General features: G+C 47.4%; 1 protein-coding gene across 1 annotated transcript in view; it reads right to left on the bottom strand.

Moving 5' to 3' along the window:
• Nucleotides 1–10,657, bottom strand: part of LOC119379494 (mushroom body large-type Kenyon cell-specific protein 1) — an 88,053-nt gene extending 77,396 nt beyond the window's left edge. Inside the window, exons 1-5 of the mRNA XM_037648794.2 lie at nt 10,425–10,657; nt 10,075–10,143; nt 9,938–10,014; nt 9,793–9,883; nt 9,489–9,573 (exon numbers count right to left, since the gene is read on the bottom strand). Coding sequence (XP_037504722.1) covers nt 9,489–9,573; nt 9,793–9,883; nt 9,938–10,014; nt 10,075–10,143; nt 10,425–10,518 — 416 coding nt within the window. The 5' untranslated portion in view covers nt 10,519–10,657. The remainder of the gene's footprint in view (nt 1–9,488; nt 9,574–9,792; nt 9,884–9,937; nt 10,015–10,074; nt 10,144–10,424) is intronic.
• Nucleotides 10,658–14,939: the final 4,282 nt, after the last annotated feature.

The following is a 14,939-nucleotide window of genomic DNA, read 5'->3' as shown; positions in this document are numbered from 1 at the left end:
CGCAAGCCTAGGAATGTTCTCTGTTTTCGGGACAGCAGCGACAATAATCTGGAACAATTGAAACCCCCCATTCAGGAATTAGTTGAGGAAAACGTACTGCGGGACTCTGCCGCAACGTTTGATAGAGTACATCCATACTCTTTGACAAATGAGGTGACCACAGGGGAACGCCCATGTGCATGGCAAGTAGTTCAAAATGAAAGTGTGTGTTTGCCATTAGCCCGCGTTGAGAGTGAGGGACCGTTCAGACTGCTCGCCACGGAAACTTTGGCGTCCCAAAACCTGCCCGAGCATTATCCCTCTCAGAATGACGTGGATATGCTTTCGAAAGGCCTTTGTTTTGGTGACGAATCGGCGGCAGCTATGACGGATCCGATGGCCTGTGAGTCTGCTCATGAGGTTCCGGAAGCAGAAAGCGCTAACGAAGCAGACTGTAAAAGTTCAGATGATGAGGCGCTTAGCTTACCACGAGAGGAAGAGGCGCTCAACATAGCGCGAGGTGATGAAGCGCTTAGATTAGCGCGAGGTGATGACTCTCATCAAGGAGAGACATCTGATGGCGAGCCGGCTGGTTTAGCAAGTGTCGATTGTAGCGTTGTTTCTGAAGAGCAGACAGCTAGAAATAACGCCGAGGATAAGCCAGTTGAGCCGCCTGGAGTTTTGAGCAATGTACTTCCGAGTATTATTGCCGAGTCGGGGAGCGTTCCGTGCCGCCCCGAAAGAAAAAGGCGCCAGCGAAAACTTCGGAGAACGGGGAAAGGTCCAAGTTGCCTCGAGCGGAGGCTGGAAACCCCGAAAAGGTTCTCTAAAAGTCAAAAGTTGCGGGTCTCGCACAAATCGAGATTAGGCATAAAGCGTGTCGCGAGGGCCAAGAAAAAGAGACGCCGAAGTAGTCGCCTGGTTTCTTCATCTTTGGTGAAGGCTAAACGGTGGAGCAAAGCGAGGTGGTGCGTACGCGACTGTAACGGCAAAGGTCCTCCCCCAAGTTTGCGAGAGGGTGACCGCTGCTCTGGGAGGCCCACAATGAGGAAGCTTAAGCGTCCAGGTGCCTCTTTGTCTGAGTTCGGAGCCCGCGGAACAAAGGTCACCGCCACTGTGTGCTTCGGACGGGTTGGCTTTTTGTCCCTCCGTCGCGATCTGGCCCATCGACAACTGTGGTATGCGCGTCCCCCCAGAGCACGTCTGAAAGGGTGCCGCATTAAATTACGCAGTGTCACGAAGGATACTAAGAATTTGTCTTGTATCCAGTTTTATTATTGTTTTGTTTAGCTGTCTAACGTTTGCATGTCTGCCGATGAGCAAGGACTGTGTCGATTTTTGAAAGTTTTATTTTCCTCCTCATCTTAACTGCAGACATTGAGATATTTGCTAAACTGCTTGTTTGCTTACATTTAGCGAAACCTAACACCCGTGTAGAGGGTTTTGCGCATGTTGATTTTTAACAGAGAAGTAGGCTGAGGGTAAAAGCCTCTGTATAAACCTTGTGTAAATTGCAGCACACTTGTTAGTATGCGCATCAGTGTAGTGTAGGTTTTTGTTTCTCTGTTTGTTTTATTTTCATACGCGCAAGTTTGATTTTGAGTTTTACTTATACTGTGAGAGGCGTAATTCATTAACTACCTCCGTTCGTTTTGTTTCGCCCGTAGCACCTGCGTGCCTTGAACGCTGTGAATCTCTCTGGGAAATGATACAAAACGTTAGGCTGTTGATTTGCTTCGCACGTAGTAGGTCTGAGTTTGTTATGGCTTCGTTATCTGATTCTTGATTTTCACGAGTGAGCGCACCAATTGTAAATTTCTAGGGAGTTTTACCATAACTGTAACCTGGCATTTCTCGAGGTCAGTTGAGTGCTCTATGTTTGTTGTTCCTCGGGTCATGCGTGGTTCGTTTCTGGCGTTTGCTGGCCATGGCTCAGGTCCAGAGATTGGTGCAGCCTGCGTCAACGTCTACAAGGGAGCAGATCTACGGTCTCTGCGGAGTGCTTTGGTGCTGCAACCCCTTCGAGACCTCCTGTGACGGTGGACAGGCTGTTATGATCGGCCTGCCTGGCTTGGCGCCGCTTTGACGCATGAGACGTTGCGGCTAAGACTACCCTGATTTCTTCCGGGTCAGCGGTTCCAGAGATGCCCCAAGAGCGGCGACAACACGAAGGTCGTTCGTCTAATATTCTCAGGTTGTCTGCGCCCCTCGTAAAACCCTTTGGGTACGCCTGACCAACTGACAGTTTTGGAAGAGTTGTTGGCCGTCGAGGCGGCTTGCTTTGTCGTCAAGGTGCCCCGGACAAAGGACCCAGCGTCTGGGAACCGTCTGCGGATGCATTTCCCACGTTCCCCGTGGCGCCTTGTTGCCGCTGTTTCCACAACACGTGGCCTGCCTGGCGCCGCATACCCATCATTGCAACAGACTACGAAATTGACTTCCACGTAAGACTCAACGTCTTCGTGCTGTGCCGTGTGTGCGCGGTGGGCAGTGTTTTTCCCTCGCCATGGGACGAACTGGATGTGCCTCTTTCTCCTTTCGTGGGTTGGGAAGGAGGCGGCGTTTCACCTTCCCCTTTTGGGGGCGGAGGTGAAGATGGAAATTTTCATTGGACTGTCCTGGCCTCCATTGTTTTTTCCTACAGGGAACCCTGGGAAGGCCAGCACATAAAATGCGAGCGCCGATGCGCTCCCGACAAGCTCTCACAAGTTCTCTCAAGCTCTCACGAGCTCCGAGAGCTTCCATGATGCTAACCCCATCATGTAGCAACACGCTACCTGTAAATAAACGTTACTGTTAACAGCTCCGGGCTCCTCTCCTCGACATCTCCCCGGGACTCTGGCTGGCTCCGGTCCTCTGGGCAGAACCCCGTTTACATCAGCGCGCACTAAAAGCCGGCTACCGGAAGCGCCTGGTGGAGAGGCTGCTGCAGAACCTTCGTGTCGGCAGGGAGCTTAAGATCGACTTGCTCGGAGCTCTTTCTATGTTGAGTAGATCGTGGGCAGATGTCACGAAGGAGACGATCCAGAACTGCTTTAGGCATGCCGGCTTCCGCATGCCTGGTTATGACACCCCAAATTCCGATGACAGCACTGAAGACACCGCAGGTGTTTCCGCCGAAGTTTGGAGCGAGCTGGCAGAGTTCCCGGGAGCTATCGACGGATCGACATTTGACGAGTTCGTCAGTGCAGACGATGATGTCGCCATCATGGGTGAGCTACAAGATGAGGACTACGTTGCAGACGTCGTGCCGACCACGAGCCAAAGCGGCAGCAATAAGGAAATTGATGATGGCCCATTGCCTACATCCTCCGAAGTGATTAGTGCACTTGCGTTGGTCCGGCGCTATTGCGTGAATGTGGAAGGTTGCGGCCTCAGCTGCTCCGACTCGTTGGACAACGTGGAGGCGTGCGTGCTGTCGCAGGCAGCGAAGTCGTTGACACAGAAGAAAGTCCAGGACTATTTTGTTCCAAAGTAGGGCACGCAAGTAAGCCACCATATTAATAAAGTACTTTTCTTATTGTTACGTGCCTTTGTGTCAAAATCCTATAGCGGCCTATATCGAATTATGCCATATATCGAACTAATAAACGTTTTTTGGCGAGTTCGATATACCCGGGTTCGACTGTATTACAGTCGCACGTCTGCGATGTTCGCGATGAGTGCGGTGCGCTATCGTAATCTGATGATTGAGCTTCCGCTTGCAGCTTCCTAACTAAAGCGTTCTAAATTATCGTCGACCCGTGAACACAGAACGAGTGCGAACGCGTCACTAAGTTGCGCAATTTTCGACAGCCACATCCTCGCGATGCACAAACAGCAGATGACGATCCCGAAGCGAGCATCGCGGCAGAAGCAGCCAATCGGAGGCCTCGAATTGAACTTCAAACATGTGCTTTTTGCACACTTGTTACTGAATGGAGGAGCTAGCTGAACGGAGAACTTGAACATGGAAAAATGCTCTTTACGACGAGCCCAAAATGATGGCGCCCAGTTGCGCCGTTGCCGAGCTATAATTTTGAAAAACGCTGTTTTTTCTTCTTGTTTTTGCTATTTCCGCAATTTTAGCGAAGTCGGCAGATACAAAAAAATTTTTTATAGCACTTCTACGTAGTTTTCAGTGAAGATATTTTGGAATCAGATAGAAAATGGGCTACAGAAACTGAAAATGCGATTTTCCAAAAATCACATTTTTTTTTTTGTTCCCCCATTAAAAATAAGACCGTGTTTGTGACTCGTAATTCTCTCCGATTATAACAGACCCATTCAGTGTTTACATAAAAGTCTGTTGTAACAGTACTTGGATTTTACATACTCCCTTTACAACAGACCAAAATGCTCTTCACTATGAAGGTCTGTTGTGATGAGGTTATACTGTATATCAGCATTATCACAAGAAACGGCGCGTAAGACAGGGCATGAAAAAAAATAAGTTAAAGTTAAGGCAAACACTGCACGGTACGCTTACCTTCATTCTGTTTCCCGTTGTAACCGGCTTTAATTTTTTGCCTGTATATGCGCAAAACATTTTAGGCTCCCGTAATGCGGAATCATATTCCAACCTAACGTGAACACGTATTACACCAGCTGCTGAAAGCCTTACCAAATCAAAAACCAACAAGAAAGCCAGAAAAACACGTCTTGTCATTTTCATTCGATTTCGTGAAACAGAATGCAACAGGTACATTATCTGCAGTTACGTATTTACGGGTTGTGTGCGAGTATTGAAAATTTCGATATTCAAATGGAACCGTGCCTTCTTCGATTCTATCATCAAACTGAATAACCGTCATTTCCGTTTATTCACATCACAGCGCTGTGCCGTGTCCACTTCTCGTCTTCGTCTCTGTTAGCCACGATGAATCTGCACCAACTCTGCCAGTATTCCATCCCACTTATTGTCATATGTAAGCCCGAATATTTTACGAATATTTAAAAATGTCAACTGCAACGAAGTAAGGCAAAAATTGGCGCGAAAGCACGATAACTGTCAGTCCTGTAAGGCATATTAGAGGCATAAAAGGCGACAGCTCATGTATAAGGCACGCTGCGTCGCTTGGGGAGCACGTCTTTACTAACAAGGAGCATTCGCGCTTTCTGAACAATCATGTGACTACGTCTACTTATTCCCTCCAGTTGCTTCCCTCACTAAGCTCCTGCCGTGAAAGGGCTCCAATTTTTTAATTTTTTGTTTAGTTGTCTTCATTCACTGACCAAAGAAAAACAAGTCACCATTCCAGTGCCTACAAATGCTGTGTACCTATAGCATGCGCCCATTATATTACGTATCGACCTTTTTTTTTACAGCAAAGCTGTATATGAGTACAGGCAAAACCTAAATTTCAACATGAATTTTCGGCAATGTATATATCTTCATGTATTCATGTACCCACTCGCATGGGCCGTGAAGGGCCTGCAGTATACTTAAAAAAAGGAAAAAAAAAAAATATCGAATACACTTCTACCTGACGTCGTCCTAACCGACCTTTCATTCTGGGATTACTTCTCATGTAATGTCCAGTTTTGAAACCTTTGAGTATAACAAATAAATAAATAAATAAATAAATAAATAAGTAAATAAATACTAAACATATGTATACGAGAACGTGAAGATCAATTTGTATACATTCGTTTTAAGAACGGCTGTTTTAGAATCATGACTTATTCAAAAAGTATAGCATATTCAATTCTATTCGCTTCTGTCACTATTCGATTCGGCCTCAGAAATCACTATTCGCACGTGGCTATACAATCGGAAAGCTGCTTGTGATGACGGAACTGCACGGGAAGCCTTCGCATTAGCTTTAATTAATATTTATTTCTGATGCGACCTTTAGACCTTAGGCTTTTGCAAGCGTCTTTGGCAGCAAAATGCATCCTGAACACTATGTATGAGTGAAGAACATCTGCAGTAGTGGTGGTCCGCCTCGGTGGTGCAGTGGCTATGGTGTTCGACCGCTGACCCGAAGGTCGCGGGTTCGATCCTAGCCGCAGTGGTCTTCTTTCGATGGATGTGCTAGAGGACCGTGTACTGTGCGATATCAGTGCACGTTAAATACCTGATGGCCTAAATTTCTGGAGGCAATACAACAGCATGCTTCATAATCATATCGATTGTGGTTTTGGCACGTAGATAACCAAGATATTATTGCAGCAGTGGTGTTCTTGTGAACAGGACAACCGACACTTGTCACATCACAGTCCCGAAGTGCGCCAAGAAGGGCTCAAAAAGTTTCGAAACAGACCCGGTTCCTTTGCAGCTCAACTGAAAACTTGGCTTCAATGCCTCTAAACATACAGAAAAGCTCCCATGAAGAAATGTCGCGGTACGTGACTGCCACAGCCGAAGCATATCCCGAACAGCTCGCGGCGCGCTGAGCTGACAGTTCGCAGTATCTACTCAAATACGTATGCACGATCACTGCAAAGAGCTCATGCCTTGGTGGAACGCGTGAAACGTCAGAATATATAAGTGATTAACACGCGAGCACAAACCAACTACGCAGCAAAAGCACGCGGCGCCCTTCTTACTGCATCTCAACCGATCTCAACGCTACGCCAACGCCACCTCTCGCGACGGCAACAAAACCTTGCCGCCTCTCGAAGCTAGTTTGCAAACTGAAAATAATCTAAAAACGGTGGCAGAAGTATAGAACTGTTGGGCTTTCACGTCCAAAAACCACGATACGATTATGAGAGATGATGTAGTGGAGAGCTCCAAACATTTCGACCACTGGGGGTTCTTTGACATGCACCTAAATCTAAGCACACGGGCCTCAAGCATTTTCGCCTTCATAGAAAATGCAGCTGCCACGGCCGGATTTGATTCCGCGACCTTCAGGTCAGCAGTCGAGTACCATAATCACTAGACCACCGTGGCGGGTAGTGCAGAAGTGCTCACGACACTAAATGCTCAAGTGGAAAGATATCTCTTGCAATTCCATACGTCACATTCATATCAGTTTATTACAAGTAATTCTTGAATGAACATTAATTCAGCGTTTTAGCTCATATTTTTCACCATAGGACGCCTTGACAGTATCGACACGCAATAATGTGCGTGCCGCTGAACTGCTACATCCAATATACATCCGACCAGTAATATCTACAATGACTGCATTATTCCTTTCACATTTGACGCATAGATACATGCACGTGCGTTTAAGAATAGTCAAGAAGCGGCAACATGTTCTTTTCGTTTCATGCTCCTACTGCTCCAAACGAACAGCTGGCTCACTCAACGTACACACTTCTCCCACAGTGCTCCGCGCCTGCGGTGCATTTTGGGATTGCTTGAAAAAAGTCTATTGCAAATACAGATCTCGAAGGCCATGCTTCTGCTTGTAGGAACCTGATAATTGTCATGGGTGTTGTGTGCCCAGTTCTGGGTGTGATCATTATGCGCAAAAAAAAAAAAATTGACAACAAATTGCACCTGGACGTGGTGAGAGAGTGGGGTGCAGAGGGGTAAGGGGAGGCCTTTCTCGGAACAACGTCAAATCAGCCGTGAAATTGGAAGGGGCGCTTGCTCGGAATTTCTACAGTAGTAGTAAAACCACCATTTGCCTGTACAAAAGCCTAACCAAGGTCATGGAACAATTCTTGCAACACATGTAACATATAGCTGCTCTATACTATCACTGAGGCTAGCACGAAGAGGCTTGCTTGTCCATGACTGTGCCGCCGTTTGCACATATTGTGCAAGTGGAATCCTTGGAAACACTGCAAGTATCCTGAATGGAACACCGAGTGTTCTTTCCTCTGCCTGCCCTTTGCTTCGGACAGCACACCACTTGAGCCAGAGGTGAGTGGTGCCAGTCTCTGTGACACATATACGGTAGGCTCCATAGGGATTTACCGCTAAGCTCAACCTTTCAGTGCACTGCAATATGGAACCTTTCTATTCTGGGAGAAAATCTTTTTGCCAAGGAACTGAGTGACAATTTCCTGACCAATCTCACAAGGATTCAATGGTGGGAAACTACATTCAAGGTCATGTCTTGACACCCATTCCAGCAGTTTCATTATCATGCTCTAACTGCCAATAAGAGACACAACTATGGGGTGCTGCACTTTTGCATCTCAAGCCTCACTCGAGGGTGACTTATGCGGACCCTTGAAACACACTTGAATCAGCATGAAACGAGTGCTTCCTGGAATTTTATTTTAACAATGAACATCAGCTTCCCTTTTGTGTTATTGAATAGACTTACAATAATGAAAAAATTACCTGGTTGCCACATTTACTTCCACACTATACAAGTTATTTTTTTTTTTAAACCCACAAGTACAATTCTTGTGTCGGGGTGAAGTGCAAATAAGTTTTTACCACAACAAATGGAACATTTGTGAGCTTGTAAAGAGGGCATTGCAGTATGAGTGCACACTCATCCACCGACAATATGAACAGCTTCAACCTATGAAGGGCATAAATTTTGCTTCTTTCCTGAAAACACCATCCAATATTATGTACACTTACAATCAATGTTTTCCGACATGCACAAGTACACAAATTAAAACTGTTCTGTTGTGATCACAAATACTATCACACGTCTTTTTTTTTTTCTTTTATTCATGATGATGCTTACTTGCAATGTCAATGCTACCTCCGACTGCACTGTTAAAGCGACACTAAATAGAAACAATGAATTGGTTTAGATTGATAAAGTTTGCTCGGAGAACTCTTTTGTAGTTTATTTCACCACCATCGGTTTATTATTAGATGAGAAAACCAAGTTCAAAGTTTCATTTTTAAATTTCGCGCCAAACTTTTTAATTCATGACGTAAAATATTTCAAAAAGCATTTAGCGTATTTTGGCGCCACTGGCTCGACGAAATTTCCACAAACTTGTTATGTCAAGTCTCTGGCCCCCTCAGAGGACAATGTACTTCGATTTAACTGATTAGGAACTACGTAGGCCCAAGCAAGCACCGTCAAAAATATGCGACGTCATGGCAAATGGTGCGGGAATTCCAAGGTGCCGTCGCCACCTGTATTTTCTTTTTGCGCGTTTTCTCGCTTATTAAGCGTCTTCTCACAGCAAGCGTGGTGTTTTTGGTATCGTGGAAGACTACATTACTAATGGGAGAAAAACAGTTTTGCTCTTTAGTGTCCCTTTAAATAAATTTCTGATGTGAATTGTATTCAATGGCTGAATCAGCAAACCCTCCTGCTGAAACAGTGCCCCAATCATAACATTTTCAATGCATTCATCAAAAGATTCGCCCTCATATAATATCCAATAAATAATACCCAGAGCAGGGTCATACTGCACATATGTAATTTTTCATATGAAGAATGTTTCTGGATCCCTGCGCAATCAAATTATTGCCCGATTCTTGGACACTACGGAGCTGAAAAAGCTGCATACATGAGTGAAGTGCGAGCTCATCCGACAAGTGCAATGACAACATGCAAAAAACATGGTAGTACATAAAATATGAACAAACTGCAACCCCGGTTGCAGTTTGTCCATTTCTCGAGACGAACGAAACACGTGCGACTGACCCGCGCTCCTCCTCCTCGTCGTTGGTGGCCCTGGGATGCAAGCTCAGGTCCAACGGTTGCTCAGCGTCCAGGGGCTCGGGCGACCCTGCGCAATCGGGCGGCCGTAAGTTGGCGCGGCTACAGGGTGGTGGGGGGGCCAGGCAGTAAGTTAGTAGTAAGGGTGCAGCAGTCCTCCCATGCGCCGTGATTAGTGCCGTCCAGACGGGTTAGGCCGCATGCCTCCATGGTGCTCTATGCGGGGAGGCACTCACCTCTCGGGGGCTGCTGCCCTTTCCTACAACGGCCGGTGCTGCGAGACAATTACCTGAGGCCTGATCAGAACCTGTCGACTGTTCGTCAAGCTCCATTTGGAAACTCTTAAAGCTAGAATAGTCGCTCGGTGGTCCGGTAGGCTCCTGCGCACAGAGTGCCATCATCAGCTGGCGCCCACGCGCTGCTGCTCAACTCACCGGCAAGCGCTGCGCGTCGCAGAAGTAGCACACTTGGTCCGGCACCCAGTCGACCAGCTGAAACTGCTCCTCCAAGGCTGTCGCGGGCAGAAAACAAGCATTAGCCCCGACCGCGGCCCTCCGCGGCCGCCGCCTACCGTTCTCGAGCTGTGTCATCCGGTTCCATCGCTTGGAGCCCATCATTTCCTCGGCCACGCGCTCCAAGCCTGCACACGCCGGCAATCATCAACTTGTTGCAGCCTCCCCTTTGGCCGGCAAGCCAGTTGGTGACAATCACTTAGAGAACCTCCAACCAGCCTGCGATGACCCGTGCGCACAGACTAACCCTAGCAACACTGCACTGCAACCGTATGTAAGGTCCCGTAATGCAATACCCGAAATTTCGGTGACCTACTAAAGCAACGATTCCACACTTGCGTCAACAATAGGCCGCACAAGATCATTTAAAACACTCCTAGTGTCGGCTCTAATGCTCAACAGAACTCACCGATGACAAACAGCATATCCCGACTCCATCGTTGAAATTCCTTTCGAAAGGCGCGTCGCTCTTGCGCACAGCGGGCTAAGGGGCACTCCGCCATGTTTCGTGTTCACCCTTGCCCTGACGTCATGAGGAAAAAAAAAGAGGCACGAAAAAAAAAAAAAAAGATCTGGACGTAGAGCGCCACGGCGGAACTGCCCTGCGCGTCACGTCCGTTGCCTTGGGAAATGCAACCGGTCGAAGCATCATCGCGTTTTGAACGCCGAACAGTCACACCAGCAGAATGAGGAGGTGTGAATAGCGCGGCACGTTTCCATTGACCGACAGAGCCGCTCAGCGCGCCGATCCCGCTAGGGGCGCTGTTGCAGGGGCGCTGTTGCAAATAGTTTAAATTGAAGTAAAGACACTAGGCCAACGCTAAAAAAAAAAAAAAGTGTAAAGGTTTTTTTTTTTTTTTTCGAGCCTGGTGGCACACTTGTCACCACCCCGTTATAAAGGGGACGCTCATAGCATCCATCCATCCATCGGGTAGGAAGGCCAACAAGGCAACAACATATTGTAGACGAAGGACGAAACGCTAGCTTACATCCGAAAGGTAACCGCCCATGGGCACCATGGGCGTATCTACCGGGGGGGGCAAGGGGGGCGCACTGAGTTTCGACAGTGGTTATTGTCGGCTACAGACTGGGAAACTAACAAGTCAGGCAAAGTTTTAAGACTGTCCTCCGTATGTCATGACCACGCACTGTAAGCTACCTGCGGTGCGGGCTGCCTATTCCACTCTTGTGCGTCTTGCGCTCGAGCATTGCAGACAGCAGGGGCCTTTGAACATTACAGCAATCTGTCATGATTTTATTTTGTCCTGCCTGGCCTGAAATTTAAGTAATCCGCGACGCAAATATGGGCGGGAACCAGTAAAGGTTTTATAGCCCGATCAAACGCTCTCCTTTTTCAGGAAATTCAGTTTCCTTGAAAACGAATAGCATCGCCACTGCTCCATATTCAAGCTGCTGTGAGTGGATGAGTGTGCAGAAGTGTCCAGTATTTTAGTTGTGCCTAGCCAGGACCGCTAAAATAGATTCCCACTTTGGTCTCCGATTAGCCTGCTTCACTTGGCTTATCATACGGTAGTCTGCAGCGATCGTGGCGGCTTGTAACAAGGGAGTGGACTCGAGCACATTGAGAAGCCCAGCTTTCAAGTTTGCCCCGTTACTTGATCTACCTCACCAAGGAGACGATCAGCGTCCACGGTTTTCTGGACTAAGAAGGCTGCCTACCTGCAAAGGATTGTGTCTGTCATAAGAATAATGTTTATTTCTCTCTACATTTGTCAGCAACGATGAGTTCACACTACAGAGAACACTGTAGTTCACAAAAAGTTGTACACGCGCAAAAACAGCTAGCTCAGCAACGTTATACTACAACTCAAAAGTATCTATATCATACACATATGAATTCAGCTCTGAACCTAGAGTTACTGTATATGCTACCTTTAGGTAGGTAGCATATATACAGTAACTCTATCTGGATAGATGGATGGATGCTATGAGCGTCCCCTTTATAACGGGGCGGTGACATGCCTGCCACCAGGCTCGAAGAAAAAAAAAAAAAAAGCTTCCTTGTTTCATGTTGGCCTAATACCTTATCTACATTGATTAAATCTATGTTATTATAAAAAAAAATACAAATTCACGGTCCATCTCTCTGCCTCTTAAGGCAGAATGACCTTATTTTCCCCCCATTATTTATTTTTGTTCTTTATCTCTACTTTTCTGCCACCAATACTCTAACCGTCTCTTACTTATTTCTATCGCGGACGCGTGCAGCTTTCCGAGTGCCTCGATGCGCGCGCCCCCGCTTAGAGTGGTGTCAGCTTTTGAAAGGGCAGATGCCGCCTCCTCGGCCTTGGCGGCAGCGTGACCGCCATTTTGAATCCCCCGCCCGGTCACTTGTGCGTGGCGCGCGTGCTGTTTTTGGGTCGATGCTCGTTTCCCTCCAGTTTTATGCACTCGCTACTGTCACCATGGCCGGGTGTTGCGTGCCGCAGTGCACCAATCATTCCAGAAACGCTGGGAGCTTATCGTTTTAGAAGATACGAGGTTTCTTTGGACAGTAAAAATCAAACGTGACAAGCGGCATCCGAAGAACACATTATGCACTTGCAGCGTACGTTTCCGGCCGGTATTTCGAATGCACATCCAGGAATAATTCTGCCGGTGTTAACCTTGCGTAATAAATGGACACTACTGATATCAGCTACATGCTCAAAATGCTTTGGTTCGGAGGGGATACAGCGCAAGAGAAAACGAGGACAAGAAAGGCGACGCACACAGAGCGCTGACTTACAACACTTTATTGGTAGAAAGGGAAGGATGAACATTTATACACTTCGCTGATATGCACCACAACCGGAGCAACTGACGATTTTTTTTTTTGAACATTATACATAGAGCAACCATCACTGCGCACACGGGCGTATCACTCATGGTCTGTTTATATGATATTTCATGAGATGAAAGTGCTATCGAAGGAGAGCTGATGCAACTGCTATCGAACTTTCTGATGAAGTCTGCCTCGATGATTTCGCGTGTCAACTGCAAAGAATGCCTGGCCAGGACCTCGCTCTTTTCAAAGAAGGGCGCGCGCAGCCACAGTCACGACAATGAATGCCCAAGTGGCCCTGAACCGTGTTGTACACATTGTTGTGGTGCTCTCTTAGACGGTCGTTTAAGCACCTACCAGTCTGTCCCACGTATTTCTTCCCACAGGACAGAGGAACCACGTATACCACGCCAGTGGTACAGGGCACAAACTGCTTTTTATGCTTCACAGAACAGCCATTACGGCTGCCACTCGAAGCAAACTTGCAAAGCTTGGACAACTTCTCCGGTGCGGAAAACACTACCTTAACGCCAGCACGTTGCCCTACCCTCTTAAGTTTGTGGGACAGATCATGTATGTACGGAAGTACAGCAAGTTTTTTCTTTTCAACGTGCGCAACTGGTACACGGTCATTTTCACCACGTCTGATTTGTTTTAACAGCTTTTCCGCCAGCTTTTCCGCCTCGCAGGACCTCGCTCTGAAAAGAGCGAGGTCCTGGCCAGGCATTCTTTGCAGTTGACACGCGAAATCATCGAGGCAGACTTCATCAGAAAGTTCGATAGCAGTTGCATCAGCTCTCCTTCGATAGCACTTTCATCTCATGAAATATCATATCTAAACAGACCATGAGTGATACGCCCGTGTGCGCAGTGATGGTTGCTCTATGTATAATGTTCAAAAAAAAAATCGTCAGTTGCTCCGGTTGTGGCGCATGTCAGCGAAGTGTATAAATGTTCATCCTTCCCTTTCTACCAATAAAGTGTTGTAAGTCAGCGCTCTGTGTGCGTCGCCTTTCTTGTCCTCGTTTTCTTTTGCGCTGTATCCCCTCCGATGTCTAACCAACACGCCCAAGCTTCGATACTGATACCCGTGTTACACAGACAGCCTAAACCTCGGTTAGTGTAACCGCGGTTACGCGTAACCGCGTTTCGCTTATGTTACATGGGTATTACACAGGCAGCCTAAACCGCGGTTACGCTAACCGCGGTTACGTTAACCGCGGTTCGCTGATATTACACGGCACACGAAACCGCGGTTATGCCGCTAACCGCCGTTTTAAGAAACCGAGCTTGGCAACCTCCGTTAGGCAGATCACGACCTACTATACTCCTGACCTGCCCAGATGTTCCCTCTCCAGCGCCCACGTTCTAGTTCATACCTCCTGCCGCTAGGGATGTAACCTACGAGCGTTGTGGCGCTAGTCAGCACCTGTTCGCTGACGTCAGCTTTAACGCTCGTGATGATGTTTCGCCAGCGCAGAGCGCTCATATCATGTAATTATTATTCATAAATGCAAAATACTTTGGAAATAAAAATACGGAAAGTGAATTAGAACTTTTTTTGCATTTAAAAGGACACAGCCGTCCTACACTATGCAAGTCTACGGCTTCTCACGTTAGTCAACCAGTGCGCAGTAAATACTTAACCGCACAGAATAGCTTACTTTACCCTCGGTCTAAGTTTGCAGAAACAGTCACATAATGCCGGCAGTTCGTCACATAATACAGGCGTTCTTATTCCAGCACCGTCCAAACGGTCGCAGAGTAGCAGACGATGGATGGATGGATGGATGCTATGAGCGTCCCCTTTAAAACGGGGCGGTGACATGTCTGCCACCAGGCTCGAAGAAAAAAAAAAAAAAAAAAAAAAGCTTCCTTGTTTTATGTTGGCCTAATACCTTATCTACATTGATTAAATCTAGGTTATAGGAAGCGCCACCTACGGCAAGCGGTTGAACGAGAGCGGGGACGCGCGCTCCCATAGGACCCCCCGATATCTGGGCAGGTCAGGAGTACAGTAGGTCGTGAGGCAGATAACCGAGAAAATGGCGGCGCCCACCACCGATGAGTGCATGCCGGCGAGCGCGCGTGAAAAACGAACGAACTGGACGACACGGACCACGGAAAGTCTGATAAGGT

This window comes from Rhipicephalus sanguineus, chromosome 1, assembly GCF_013339695.2.
Source record: "Rhipicephalus sanguineus isolate Rsan-2018 chromosome 1, BIME_Rsan_1.4, whole genome shotgun sequence".
NCBI classification, from domain to species: Eukaryota; Metazoa; Arthropoda; class Arachnida; order Ixodida; family Ixodidae; genus Rhipicephalus; species Rhipicephalus sanguineus.
The sequence above is the reverse complement of the archived record's forward strand: the minus strand, read 5'-3'. Positions and strand labels throughout refer to the sequence as shown.